Source organism: Dipodomys spectabilis, unplaced genomic scaffold (genome assembly GCF_019054845.1).
Source record: "Dipodomys spectabilis isolate Male_0828 unplaced genomic scaffold, ASM1905484v1 ptg000163l, whole genome shotgun sequence".
Taxonomy (NCBI): Eukaryota; Metazoa; Chordata; class Mammalia; order Rodentia; family Heteromyidae; genus Dipodomys; species Dipodomys spectabilis.
Window position 1 is genome coordinate 20,730,210 of NW_024870840.1, and position 14,633 is coordinate 20,744,842.

Here is a 14,633-nt window from a genome sequence, read left to right on the forward strand (position 1 = left end):
TTTGCATCATCGTCGTATTTTCATACATGCAAGCAAACTTCCTTAGCCATATTCTTCCTCGGGCACCCTCTTCGCCAGCTTTCTCCGCTCATGTTGGCATACCCCCCCCCCCCAATAAAATGCCTGTTCTGCTTTCCCTGACCATGTCTTTCTGGTAGTCAACGCAGTTTCCTAGCGCAAGGCTTGACAACGTGAGAGGGAAGCTCCCTGGGTCTGTGGCCACCGCACTGCGCCCCGGGTAACCCCGGCCCGGGGATGCTCTCGTTGCCACGGCAACCGCCAGGCCCGAAGTGGTCCCCAGAGTGCCGCTAAGGAAGCTGGGAGGAACCCTGCCCTCCCCAAGATGGCGCTAGCCACGGGGCAAAGGGCGGGGCTCGGGACTGTCAGCCCGCCTAGACCTTTCTTTTGTTTCGTTTTTTCCCCCCACAGTAACGTCGAAGAACCCACACTGGCTCTGCTTCCCGCTTCGGAGAGTCCAGGAACACGGAAGGAAGCAATATTTGAGGAGACCGGGGCCGGCATCCGGGTGGGGAAGGCGGGACTTCCGCTCCCTGCCGGAAGTGACGACACAGTCGCGGCCGCCGCCAGGTGGAACGGCAGGTGGGCTCAGGTGCCAGCCTGGCCCGGGCCCGGTTGTTGACCGACGCTTCCGGTGAGCGACAGGAGCGACTCTCGAGGGCCTGGAGACCCGTGGGACGGGCTCTGGGGTAGGAGCCCATCGCCCTGGCCGGGAGTGCCCCCCTATATCTAGTAAGAGCCCGCAGGCCCTCCCGCCGACGGCCCTCCCGGGTGGGGAGGGAAGGGGAGGAGGCCCCGGACCGCGGGCCCCAGCCCCGCGGCGCGGCCCGGCGCTCGGGGCCCTCACCCAGTGCCTTTCTCTCTTCTGGCCCCAGTTCCCCATTCCCCTGGCGAACTGGGCGGTTGGCCAGCCCATCCCTACACTCGGAACCATGTTTGCAGACTTGGATTATGACATCGAGGAGGATAAACTGTGAGTATTTTGGTTTCCCCCCCAAGACCCGCAAGTTCAGCAGGCCCAGCCCCATGTCCTCGGGCTTCCCAGTTGTGAAACCCTTGCTTCAGCCAGGCACCCGTGCCTCACGCTTGTAATCCCAGCTACTCAGAAGATATGAGATCTGAGGATTGTGGTTCAAAGCCAGCCTGGGCAGGAAACTGTGAGACTGTCATATCCAGTTAATCACCAAAAAGCTGGAAGTGAAGCTGTGAGCCACACACACACACACACACCCCTTGCCCCGCAGCTGGGAGGACCCGGTTGTAACACACACACACACACACACACACACCTTGCCCCGCATCAGGGAGGACCCGGTTGTAAAACACACACACACACACACACCCTAGGAGGACCCGGTTGTAACACACACACACACACACACACACACACACACCCCGTGCCCCGCAGCTGGGAGGACCCAGTTGTAACACACACACACACACACACACACACACACACACACACACACACACACACACACACACACACACACACACCATGCCCCGCAGCTGGGAGGACCCAGTTGTACTGAAGCAAAAGTGGCCCTGTCCTTCCAGGGCTCACAGATGGCTCCAATCCCATTTGACTGAGGGACAGAGCAGATGGAGCAGTACTTCTGCCCAGGAGCCAGCTCCTGGAGGTAGCATTTGAGCCCAGTTTTGAAAGCTGGAGGAGCTCATACCTCTCTGCAGCAGATTATTAGTAGGACAGGTTTTCAAGAATTAAATTTGTCTGCCCATTAGAAAATATTCTCTGCACAACGACTAGGTCTCATGCTTTCTTAGTCTTATGGATCACTAACCACTGTTTTTTGAATGAGTGAATAAACTAATATGTGAGTCTTTACTACAGCACATAAGTAAATGCTAAATTATAGTGAAGAGTGAGGTAATTGAGTAGAGCAGTTGACAGATAAAGCAAGAGGAATGTCGGGTGGCTCAAGCCTGTAATCCTAGCTACTCAAGAGGCTGAGATCTGAGAATCACGGTTCAGGAAAGACAGTGAGACTCATCTCCAGTAAACCACTAGAAAACTGGAAGTGGCCCTGTGGCTCAAGCAGTAGAGCACTTGCCTTGAGATGAAGAGCTGAGGGACAGCGCCCAGGCCCAGAGTTCAAGCCTCATAACTGACCAAAAAAAGAAAAAAGAGTCTCATTGACTTTCCTGCCTGGGCTGGCTTTGAACCGTGATCCTCAGATCTCAGCCTCCTGAGTAGCTAGGATTACAGGTGTGAGCCACCATCGCTCAGCACTCTGAGACTCTTATTTCCAATTAACCACCAGAAAACCAGAAGTGATGTTGTGGCTTAACATGGCAGAGCACTAACCTTGAGCTGAAGAGCTCAGGGACAGGGCCCAGGCCCACAGTTCAAGCCCCATGACCAGAAAAGAAAGAAAGGCAGGCAGGCAAGCTGGAGGATAGTTGGGTAAAGAAGGAAAAACTTTCCAAAGGCAGATAGAGAGAATGTGACTCCCAGAATCCCATGTCCAATAGAATAGCAGCTCTAGCTTTGACTCCACATCTGCCTGACTCCCAGAACTGTGGTCCAGTACAGATTGCTCTCTGACCTTGGTGTTTGGAGGCCCACCCCTGCAATCACTCTTCCTCCAGGAACTGAGCCCCACTTGCCTTTCTCTCCAGCGGAATCCCCACTGTGCCTGGGAAGGTGACCCTGCAGAAGGATGCCCAGAACCTGATTGGGATCAGCATCGGGGGTGGGGCACAGTACTGCCCCTGCCTCTACATCGTCCAGGTACAAGGCACTTGCGTGTGGGCCAGGGCTTGAATCCCCTCCCTGCTTGGGTATGCCAGAGCCAGGTTTATTTCTCCACTCTGCAAAAATGGGCTGCTTCTCCTCCCACCTCAGCACACCCTCTGACCACCTGAGCCATCCGTTTTCTCTGCTCTTGTAGCTTGATCTTTGACTTCGTGGCATCCATTCCAGCCATCTGCTTGTTCCTTGCTCTGCATCCGGCTGTTTCACCAGACACTTGGCACGCTGCATTCTGTCTTTCCACTGTGATTAGTGCTAGGTGTCAGGTACAGTGCCTGCCATGTACAGAATGTTCAAAAAGCCTTTAGTGAGCCACAGCGCCACTTCTGGTTTTCTGGTGGTTCATTGGAGATAAGATTCTCATGGACTTTCCTGCCCAGGCTGGCTTCAAACCGTGATCCTCAGATCTCAGTCTCCTGAGTAGCTAGGATTACAGGTGTGAGCCACCGGTGTCCAGCTTTGAATTTAGATTTTTATTTTAAAATTTTCTGTATCTCTGAGAAGTGTCATTGGGATTCTGACTGATTGCATGGAATCTGGGTTAAGTCTTCTGGTTCACCAACATGGGATGTTGTCTTAGTTACTTTTTCATTTCTGTGACCAACTCCCAGAGAACAGAAGGAGGAAGGCCCTGGGGCCTTGCTGTTTGTGGCACACGTGGCCTTTCTGTGGCCTGGCTCTGCTCACTGCCCTTGCCTTTCTTTGGCAGACATTCGTGTTCCTTTCTTCTCTAGCCTCCAGGGTCTTCAGCTGCATGCATCCCCTCTTGGGCTGCCTGCAGGGGTCCTGGCCCTACCACTTGTGCCCTGGCCTTCTAGCCTTTGCTTTGACTTTTGGGTGGAAGCCAGCACAGCCCACCACTACTGCACCTGTGGAAGCTCTGCACACTGGCAGACTCTGCCACTAGAGTGCCCGCTATGCCTTCTGTATGCCAGCAAGCCAGCCTTGTGTGCACTCAGTGGTCCCATACCCACGTGACAGTACAGAGCTTCCTTCTAAAGTTGCCTTTCAAATGAATTAGAACCTATGTGCCCTGCCATGGGCGGCGTCTGGCCATTTCCTCAAGGCCTCTTTCCCATGTCCTAATGCTAAGTACTTGGCTTCTTTTTAATGATCTGAATGTCCTCAGCAGCCATACTCGCCCAAGCTGTTATAAGAAAACTGCAGGTTCGAACCTTCCTGCTCTGCTCTTTTTCACCACTCCCACTGTAGACTTGACTAGAAAGCACACAGCAGTACCCATGCCACAGTCTGGAAGCTGGGGTGAAATTTCTTCAGATGTCCTCCACTACATCAGCCTCCCACAAAGTCTCAAGGCACAGACAAAAGGCAGTTAAATCTTCTGGAATGTAACAGAAATGGCCACTAGCCCTGTTCCCAGCAGAGTCCCCATTGCCTGAAACCTCGTGAGCATAGTCTGGACTGTCTACATTTCCGTTGTTGTTTTCATCTGAGTTTTCCCCAGAAACATCTGTGGTGGGCTTACAGCAGTCTAGAATTCTAGCTTGCATCTCCTACCTCTTCTAGGTTCCTTCCACAAACAAACTCCAAAGGCTTGAGAACCACTTACCTCTTTTCTCTGGTACCAATTTCTGTGTTGGTCAGACTTTTCATGGCGGTGGCAAAATTTCCAGAGAGAGCAACTGGCCGTGTTCACAGTTAGAGAACGTGGGGTGCCTCGGGTGTCATGGCCGCGGGAAGCAGAGAGGGAGGCTGTGGTGCTGCGTCCTGTCCTCCTTCCTCCTGTGGGCCGTGCTGCCCACATTTGCAGAGGCCTTTCCCCCAAGCTAAACCTCCAGAAACCCCTTGCAGAAGCACCCAGAGGTGCTGGGTGCCGGTGGCTCACACCTGCAATCCTAGCCACTCAGGAGGCTGAGATCTGAGGATCGTGGTTCAAAGCCAGCCTGAGCAGGAAAGTCCGTGAAACTCTTATCTCCAATAAACCATCAGGAAAGCAGAAGTGACGCTGTGGCTCAAGTAGAGCACTGGCCTTGAACTGAAGACCTCGGGGACAGTGCCCAAGCCCAGGGTTCAGGTCCCATGACCAACAACTACAACAAAAGAAACACCCAGAGGTGCACTCTACTACCTGCTGCTTCTCCTTCCAGCTAAGGTCACAGTCCATATTAGCCACTCCTGCCACCTCCCATTATTTACTGCTTTGCTTAACAGTGCCTTGTGGCTGTTCTCTTTAGGTGGTGCCAGGCGGCGCCTGGGCCTTGTGCACAATGTCCCTCACTGCGCTGCACACGCAGCCCTATGGCTTCACCACGCTTATCTTTTACTGCCACTGTGGTATTCTCACCGTAATTCTGGAAGGTGGTAGAAAGAAACATATTAATCTCATTATTTGTAGCACTGTAAGTAAACATCGTAAACATCGTGAAGGGCCCTTTTGATGCTTTCTTATAAGACTTTAGGGACTAACGGTGCTGCCGAGGAGTGGTGTGAGAGCTGCTAATGATCCTGCTCCTAGCTGCTGCTTCTTGGGTCCAGTTTTGGGTCCAGTCTGTCCATGTGCTGGAGGTGGGGGCTGCTTTGCCCTTGTACTGCTCACACATTTGATCTTTGATGGACACACATTCTGAGAGCCTGTGAGTGCACGTCCTCCTGAAGGGGTCATCTTGAGAAAAGGGCTCACCAAGATGGTGGGGCCTTGCTCAGGGCAGCTTTGGGTGGTTCTTTGAGGACCAAAGTGAGAACTGTATTGGGGTATTGAGGCAGCTTAGAGCATCATTATTGGAAAAATTTGAAGAAATCATATTGAAGCTGCATGGGTGTAGTGTGCATGCCTGAAATTCCAGCTTCTTGGGAAAACAAAGGCTGAAGAACTCAGGTCCAAGGGCAGCCCAGATAAAAGCCTGAGATCTATGTGACTTAGTGGTAGAGTGCTGGCCTAGCATTCAGGAAGCCCTGGGTTCAATTCCTTAGTACCACATAAACAGAAAAGGGTGGAAGTGGTAGAGTGCTAGCCTTGAGCAAAAGAAACTCAGGGACAGTGCTCAGGTCCTGAGTTCAAGCCCCAGGACTGGCAAAAAAAAAAAAAAAAAAAAAATGCCTGGGACCCAATCGGACAAACTAAAAGCAAAAGGACTGGGGCACGGCTCAAGAGGTAGAGTGTTAGGATCCATCAAACCATCCCAGGGGACCATGCAGAGGCAAGCAGGCACAGAAGATTATAGAAGGTTTATTAGAGGGCCATATCTCCCCCTGGAGAGGGAGCAAATGGCATCTGCTCCCATCCAGGTGGGTAACTCTGGAGCAAGTGTTGTGTTTAGGTAGCTTGGGGTTGGGGGGGGGGGGCTGGGGAAGGGAGGAGGAGGGAGGGAGTGGCCAGCTGTATGGTGGGAACTCTTGTGGCAGGGAGGAGCTGAGGACCAGACACGGGGATAATACTAACATAGATTACCTGCCTAGTAAGCCCAAGGCACTGGATTTTCTTTGGCACTGCCAAAGAGAGAAACCAAGGCATTGGAGGACCAGCTGCTCAGATGGGTGTGTGAGTGAGGGCTGGAGTGTGTGCTACTAGAAGAGGGAGGTTTCATGAGTTGGAACTTCCCTCCTGTCCTCCTTCCTCTCCCGCAAGAAGTTGGGTCATTTATTTCTGCCGCAGTTTTCCCCTTGCCCTCGCTGGCTTTCCTAGAAGCCAGCAGGCAGTGGGAAGAGGAAGATGGCAGGGTGGCGCCAGGGCTCTCCTCAGGTGTCTCTGTCCCCCCACCTCCTGCTCACCATAGGTATTTGATAACACGCCTGCAGCCCTAGATGGCACCGTGGCCGCCGGCGACGAGATCACTGGCGTCAATGGCAGGTCAATCAAAGGGAAGACCAAGGTGGAGGTGGCGAAGATGATTCAGGAGGTGAAGGTGAGCCTTGCTGCTTGGGGCCTCACCCGTGCCTTAGTTTCTCCCCATTTACTTCTCAGTAAACACTCATCATGCTCCAGGACAGGTGCTGGGCCTGGGTGAGAGTGTGGACGGGACAACCAGGGCCCAGGAAGACCCAGGGAGCTGGCATGTGGGCAAGCCAGGCTGTCCCTGGCACGGCTCAAGTAGAGGCTGAAAGCCCACAGGTCAAAAGTTGGCGGCCTGGAGCCAGGTGCTGGTGGCTCACGCCTGTCATCCTAGCTACTCAGGAGGCTGAGAGCTGAGGATCATGGTTCAAAGCCAGCCCGGGCAGGAAAGTTCGTGAGACTCTTATCTACAATAATCAAAAAACCGGAAGTGGTGCTGTGGCTCCCTGAAGAGCTCAGGAATAGCGCCTAAGCCCAGAGTTCAAAAGCCCCATGACCGAAATAAAAAAAAAAGTTGGTGGGCTGTAATGATGCCAGCTGGGCTTGGGCAGGGCACATCCCTTATCCCTGCAGGAGCTTCTGGGTCAGTGGTCCCCCTCCATTCAGACTCCCTAGGACCCGGGTTCCCAGACCAGATGGGCTTCTACTGCCCACAGTCCCATGCCTCTGCCCTCTGCTCCCACTTGCTAGCTGCCCCCGAGGCCTTGCCAGTGCCCTGCCTCCCCTGCACAGCCGCCACGGCGTCCTGACAGCTGGATGAAAGCAGGCACCAGGCCCCCACCTCCAGTCTGGCAGCGAGCCTGCCAGGGGAGGGCAGAGCCCTGGACTAGGGTGGAGCCATTTCAGTCTTGTCAGTGCCCCTCAGGGCTCCCTGCTTAGATCCTGTCTTGGTTTGGAAGGATTCAGCTCCAGGTTCAAGGGCCTTAAGGAGTATGAGGACCAGAGTGGCCCTGGTGGCCTCCTGTGATGGGGGAAGGCTGGGCCTGCGTGGTTGGGGAAGCTGCCCCTCGGCTTAGAAGCCTCCCTTGGCCAGTCCTAGGACACGTTCAGTGATGCCTTGAGTTGCTGGTCTGGGGTTCTGGGGGCCCCTGTCCCATCTCCTTGATACTCAGCAGAAAGTGCTTGCCAGGGAAGGGCCCTGGGTCCAGGAGACTTCATCACAAGTACCTGTGCTGCAGGCTGGGAAAGTGGCTCAGTGGTAGAGCACTTGCCTTGCATGCTCGAGGCCCTGGGTTCGATTCCTCAGCACCACATAAGATAAAAGCCAAAAGTGGCGCTGTGGGTCAAGTGGTAGAGTGCTAGCCTTGAGCTGAAGAGCTGAGGGACAGCGCCCAGGCCCAGAGTTCAGGCCCCACGACCGGACCCAAAAAAAAAAAAAACAAAAACCAAGTACCTGTGCTGCCCTTGCAGGGGGAGGTGACCATCCACTACAACAAGCTGCAGGCCGACCCCAAGCAGGGCATGTCCCTGGACATCGGTAAGCCAGGCCAGAGCAGGCATCAGTGCCCCTCCCCCGCCCCCACTTGTGCAGCTGGGTGCCCTTTTTCTGACCAAGCCAAGCTAAAGAAGGGGAGCTGGGGTGTTCCCTGTATCTGTTTGCAGTGCTTGCCCCGATTGATTCCTGCTCTGCCCCACCCCTCACCCCCACCACCAGCCACCATTTCTGCCTCCTAGGGTCACCACTGTAGGCCAGCTCAGGGCTTGCCACAGCTGAGAGCAGCCCAATGCTGGCCTGGGGCTGTGTCCACCTACGCCTTTCCTGTCTGCCTCCTCCCACCTCCTGTTCCTGGAAGACTCAGGCTGTGACTAGGACCATATGCTTGGGCACAGGACACAGCTTGCTAATGGAGCCTCCTGTTGGAGGGCCAGGCCTTACTCCGTAGGACCTCTGAAACAGTGTGCTGGACTTGGTGACTCACACCTGTAATCCCAGTACTTGGGAGACTGAGGCAAGACAAGCATGAATTTGAGGCCAGCCTGAGCTACAGTAATAAGAGAGACTTGGAAGAAGACAGTGGCTTCCAGATCCTCTGGCATGACAGAGGGGCCTGAGGACCAGCGTGCTTGCAGCCCTCCTGCAAGCACACGGTGACCTCTAGTCACAACCCTTAAGGCTCCAAGAAATCCGTCCTGTCAGGAATCCTTGGCTGCCCACCCAGCCCCCTTCCAAGGTCTAGGCTAGCCATGTAGTAACCGAGTCAGGGCCCAAGGCCACTGGTGTTTGGTGGTGGTCACTACCCCAGCCCAGGCCAACTTTCTCCTTCCCTCCCTTCCCCTTGCCTAGATCACCAGAGAGGAAGGAAGAGCCCTCCCTGGCTAGGCTGCCAGCCGTTTCTGAGCCTGGGCAGTGCTGGGCTCTGGGTGGGGGCTTGTGCCCAGCCTTGGGCTGAGCCTGTCATGCTCGCCTCTCAGCATGCCTATCCCCTGAAGTGGATCATGGGTGGGGCAGAGGCTCAGGAACACCTCCCTCCCCACCCTCTCCATACCAAACCCCAGTGGAGCTCTGCTGCTCCCGGCTGGCCATTCCCAGTGAGTCACAGTGGGCCGAGATGGCCTGGGAACCAGCTCCAAGCCTGGGTCCTTTCCCTCCTGGCCCCAGTGCTGAAGAAGGTCAAGCACCGGCTGGTGGAGAACATGAGTTCGGGGACAGCTGATGCCCTGGGCCTGAGCCGGGCCATCCTTTGCAATGGTAAGAGTCCCCTTCTCCCTCCAGCCCAGACTCCAACCCACCGGAAAGGACACCCCTGCTGCCCATTAGGTTTCTTTCTTTCTTTTTTTTTTTTTTTGGGGGGGGGGTCTGGTCGTGGGGCCTGAACTCTGGACCTGGGCGCTGTCCCTCAGCTCTTCAGCTCAAGGCTAGCACTCTACCACTTGAGCCACAGCGCCACTTCTGGCTTTTTTCTTTTTGCTTATGTGGTGCTGAGGAATCGAACCCAGGGCCTCAGGCATGCAAGGCATGCGCTCTACCACTGAGCCACCTCCCCAGCCCCTGCCCACTAGGTTTCTGCAGGCTGGTAGGCACACCAAGTCAGCTATCCCAGCCCCTGCCCAGCTCTTGCATGCACCTCTAGTGCAGCCCTCACCGGGCGCTGGCACTGTTCCCATACTCTTGCCTCAGCTCTGTCCTTGTCCAGGAGGTGGCGCTGCTGCCCCTGGTTCCTGCCGTGTGCGGGCGCACTTGCACATGCTCAGACACACGTGCGCACGTTATCTCCCTGGGGAGGCCAGTAGAGCACGCGTCCTGCGCCTGCCTCACCAAACCCAAGCTTATAAATAGACTCGCTGTGCCCTGTACGCGGAGGGAGATATAAATACCTATATCAATTGTAGGCTCAGCCGGGCATGCTGGGCCTTATTGGCTGGGGAGGTGGGGGCGGGGCCCGAGCGTGTTCCAAATGGGGTAGCAAAGTGGCGGCTGCTATTTTCGTCCTCCTGGTGTCTGTGAATCCTGTTACTGTAGTGGCCATGCATCGAGATGAAATTGGAACTGGCTGTTGTGTCCCCCCCCTCCCCCCAAACCTTGCAATTTCACCAGCTGTAAATAGAGTTTCTAAAACTGAAGCTGTCATGATGTCCCGTGACCCAGCTAAAAACAACCGCACGACACTTGCGTGGCCGTGTGCTTGGCTGGAGGGAGCCGGGCCCTAGAGACTGCAGGGTGGCAGGGCCTCCTGAAGATGCCATGGTGCTCCCTTTCCCCTTACACCTGCCCTGCCCGCCCGCGGCGCAGCGTGAGGCCCCGGCCTCTGCCACACCCTCTCCCATGGCCGCTCACTGCCACGCCCCTGCCTCGCGTCTTTCTGGCCCTGGACGCCCAAGGACGGCTCTGGACCTCCATGGCCACTCTTGGGCCTACCGTGGTGGCTCCCGGCAGTGTTGAGTAAACGCCTATGAAGCAGTGCTGCGTGAGGACTCGCACGCGCCTCTCTGGTCCATCGCTGGCACCTCCCTGGCCCCTCAGGCTGTGTAGGATGTGTGGAGCATCCTGGCTGCTGCTGAGGAGCTTCGTGCTGGGACTCTGGGGTCCGCCCCTGGGGTTGTCCCTTCTGGCCTTGGGTCCCTTGAGAGTGCTGACACATCCCAGCCAGCCCACCCCCCACTCGTTTCACTGGGCACGCTCACTTTTGACACACTCCTGAGCCCAGCTGTAAGGGGCCAGCACGCCCTTCCCCCGCCCCGACGGGCCTCTCCTGCTCTTCCCCGGCTCACCTCCTCTCCCTCCCGGCAGATGGGCTCGTGAAGAGGCTGGAGGAGCTAGAGAGGACTGCAGAGCTGTACAGAGGTGGGTGGGTGGTGACCCAGCCTGGGCCAGGCAGTGCCAGTGTTGCCCAGTGCTGGCTCTGCCTCAGGATCTTTGCCCCACAGAGGGCAGCCGTGGGGCTGTGGGAAGTGACTGTGGGCCTGGGGTCCAGTGAGGCCCTGGGGGTGCGGGGTGGAGGCAGGGTTGAGGACCTGGGGGGAGGGAGGAGGTGGGGGTGGTGTGCCCCTGCCCATCCTCTCTTACTGGGTGTCTCCCACAGGGATGACAGAACACACCAAGAACCTCCTGCGGGCTTTTTACGAGCTGTCCCAGACACACCGGGGTAATGGCACCCCAAACCCACCATGTGGCCCCAGGCCAGTTACACCCCTGTCGGGGCTCAGCTTCCTCCCCCCTCCCCCCCCCCCGCCCACCCAGTGGCAGGCCCTTCTTTGGCACGCTGGCCGCATGCGCGCTGAGACCGCCAGCCAGGTGCCAGGGTGGTACAGTGGGGGCCAGGAGGGCGCAGCCCCACCCACCCCTCACACAGCCACGTTTGCATGGCCCTTCCTCATTTGGGAACTCGTTCATGTCCCCTAAGTCCTGTGGCTGGGCCGGACAGCCACAGGGAGCCCCGTTCTCAGGGGAGAGGAAGCCCGGGCTGGAAGTAGCCACGGCCTTTTTGAGGGGCGGAGCATCCTGGGACAGCTTGCTGGGGTCTGGAGGGCAGCTTCCGGGCAAGGCTGTGGTCTCCTCTGGCCACATTGCCACATGTCCCCATGGATGTAGACCCCCCTGCTGACCTGCCCTCCAGCCTGTCAGGCCCCCGCAAACCCCTGGCTTCTCCATTAGGGGGTCAAGTAGGGGCAGCCTTCAAGGCAAACTTGTCATGCAGCCTTTGGGGACGTGTTCTCTGTGATTGGGGTGCGGGAGCCCCAGCCAGCAGCCAGCGAGGCTTTTGTGAAGTTTGCCGACGCCCACCGAAGCATTGAGAAGTTTGGCATTCGGCTGCTGAAAACCATCAAGCCGGTGGGTCCCGTTGAGCGCATGCTTCGAGTGTCCCTCTTCCGAGGGAGGGGAAGGCCGAGTGGTTGCAGGGCAGAGTCCTGTGCTGCAGGCCAGGTGCCAGGCGGCGGTTGTGGAGTATCACCCACATGTCGCCACCAGTGGGCCCTGCACCGCCTGGGCGCGGTGCCAGCGCTGTCCTGCCCCTGGGGCACTGCTTGCCTTTCCCCTCAACGAGACACGGGCATGGCTGGCAGGCGCACCTTTGGCTGACAGCCCGCATCCATCCGCGGGTCACCTGGCCACGCATGTCTGTGACGTCTGAGCGGGCCTCCCTCCCTCCCAGATGCTGACAGACCTGAACACGTACCTCCACAAAGCCATCCCCGACACGCGCCTCACCATCAAGAAGTACCTGGACGTGAAGTTTGAGTACCTGGTGAGTGGGCTGCAGGCCGAGCCCTCCACGCAGCTCGCCTGTGGCCGCCAGCCACATGGGGAGGCCGGGGGGGGGGGGGGGGGGAGGCGGCCAGAGGCCAGATCTGCTCTCACGCACAGCCCCTTAGGGGTCTCGTCAAAAAGTGATCGCTGTGGGGCGTTGATGAGTCCTGGAGCCCTGTTGTGTAGTCTTAGGAGCTAAGGGAATGCCGTGCCGCGGCCGCTGGGCACCCTTTGCGCTAGGCACCTCAAACCGGCCAAGGGGCTTCCCAGGCCAGCTGTGGTGGCCATGGAATCCCTAACAGCCCCCCCCCTTTTGTGTTTGGCTATGCTGGGTGTGTTCTGCCACCTCCCAAGTCTCCAGAGCATCTCTTAGGGGTTGGATGCCCTCACCCACCTGCTGCACCCTCCCTGGGCCTCCAGAGCATCTCTCAGGGGTTGGATGCCCTCACCCACCTGCTGCACCTCCCTGGGCCTCCTGTGCACTTGAGCTCTCTTGAGTGGCAGCCAGCATGGCTGCTGCCCTCTGGATAGGCCCGGCTTCCTGGGTGGCCAGGGGGCAGCTGGGACCTGCGGATGGCCGTCCAGGAGGCCCGGCCACTGACTGCCTGGCCGCCTCTGCCCCACAGTCATACTGCCTGAAGGTGAAGGAGATGGATGACGAGGAATACAGCTGCATCGTGAGTCCGCAGGGTGAAGGGCCCCGCTGGCGTGGGGGATTCTGGGGAAGATCCCGGGACCTTCTTGGTCTGCAAGGAACCTGGCTGAGATCAGGCCAGCCTAGGGGCGCCTGGAACCTGGCTGAACTCTTGTTCCTATAGTTGGAGGCACTCCATGATCCCCCAGCCTCTGGGCTTCAGTGCTGGCTAGCTTCCCCCGAGGCCCTCCCCGGGCTGTCCTGGGAGCCCCAAGTCCGCAAGGCTCCTGCAGGGGGAGCCACCCCATCACCCTTCACGTACCTTCATGTCCTTTTTGCTCTCAGGATGGTCTTAAGGCCAGTGTTCATTTATTTAATGCCATTGTAATGGGCTCAGTGTGGTGCCCTGTGAGCTGGGCCCGCCCCGCAGCCTTCCCGCTCCCCACCCCCATTCTGTCCTGACCCTAATGTGTCCCCTGTCCCAGGCCCTAGGGGAGCCCCTGTACCGAGTGAGCACCGGCAACTATGAGTACCGTCTGATCCTGCGCTGCCGCCAGGAGGCGCGCGCGCGCTTCTCCCAGATGCGCAAGGATGTGCTGGAGAAGATGGAGCTGCTGGACCAGAAGCACGGTGAGGGCCGTGTGCCAGCCTTTCCTGGGCTGGAGGTGGGAAAACAGCCCAAGGGGGGTAAAGTCTCCCCAAGGTCCCAGGGCCAGGGACCGGCAGAAGCTCATCCCCTTCCCATGTCCCGCCCTGGAGCCGCAGGTGGGGCGTAGGCCGCACCCACCTCTGCCTCTACCCAGGCCAGGGCCAGGGAGGTGCCCGGGTAGGAAGACCGGAGAGGGGGTCCTGCAGCCACCTGAGTGCCATCGCCCCCACCCCAGTCCAGGACATCGTGTTCCAGCTGCAGCGCTTCGTGTCCACCATGTCCAAGTACTATAACGACTGCTACGCCGTGCTGCGCGACGCCGACGTCTTCCCCATCGAGGTGGACCTGGCGCACACCTCGCTGGCCTACGGCCCCGACCAGGGCGAGCTCACTGATGGCGAGGATGAGGAGGACGAGGACACGGCCCAGGCCCCCCAGCAGCCCCGGGAGACACGCGGGGCCGCCGGGCCTCTGGACAAGGGCGGAAGCTGGTGTGACTCCTGAGCGCTCCATGGGACGGGGCAGGGCAGTGGGAGGACCCCGCGGGAGCGGGGCAGCGGCTCACCGCAGGGCAGGGCAGGGCAGGGCGGCATAAAGGCCTGCTGGCTCGGCTTGGGGCGCCTGCCTCCCTGCTCCTCTGTCCTCGCACAGCGAATCCGGGCTCCTGCCCAGGACAAGCCCCAGGGCCTCAGCCTGGGCCCTGGACACCGGCCCTCACCCTTCCCACCTCCCCGGCCCGGCCTCAGGAAGGACAGGGCAGCGAGGAAGAGGGGCTGGGCCCGAGGTGCCGCTCCGTGTGCTCCGGCCTGCTGCGAGCGGGGCGGGTGGACGGCCAGGCTGGCCAGCCTCTCACGCACACCTCCAAGGCCTTTATTTATTTTGTTACTGGGCTCAGTCGCTTCTGGAGAGGGTTGGGCACCGGGCTTCATTGAATAAACTCAAACCCAGATAGCCCGGCTCCGCGCAGTGGCCTCAGCCCCTCCCTCGCTCCCTCCCTGAGCAAGGGGGAGGGGACGCCCCCCCCTCCTGTGAGTCTCACAGCCCCCTGGGGAGTGGCACCAGCTGCTGGGACAGGAGACCCCA

General features: G+C 58.3%; 1 protein-coding gene across 3 annotated transcripts; it reads left to right on the forward strand.

The window, feature by feature from the left end:
• The first annotated feature begins 562 nt into the window (after positions 1-562).
• Pick1 (protein interacting with PRKCA 1) lies at positions 563-14,501 on the forward strand. 3 transcript variants are annotated; one of them, XM_042693342.1, is made up of 13 exons: positions 563-750; positions 894-991; positions 2,659-2,770; positions 6,526-6,654; positions 7,992-8,058; positions 9,181-9,270; positions 10,810-10,863; positions 11,102-11,164; positions 11,717-11,850; positions 12,173-12,265; positions 12,894-12,944; positions 13,387-13,531; positions 13,791-13,931. In XM_042693342.1, exons 2-13 carry the CDS (start codon positions 951-953, stop codon positions 13,841-13,843), a joined length of 1,032 nt encoding a protein of 343 aa, XP_042549276.1. In that variant the 5' UTR covers positions 563-750; positions 894-950; the 3' UTR covers positions 13,844-13,931. The 3 variants fall into 3 exon arrangements, with proteins under 3 accessions (XP_042549276.1, XP_042549274.1, XP_042549275.1); XM_042693340.1 differs by having other exon boundaries at positions 564-750; positions 13,786-14,501; XM_042693341.1 differs by having other exon boundaries at positions 565-652; positions 13,786-14,501.
• The last annotated feature ends 132 nt before the right edge of the window (positions 14,502-14,633 follow it).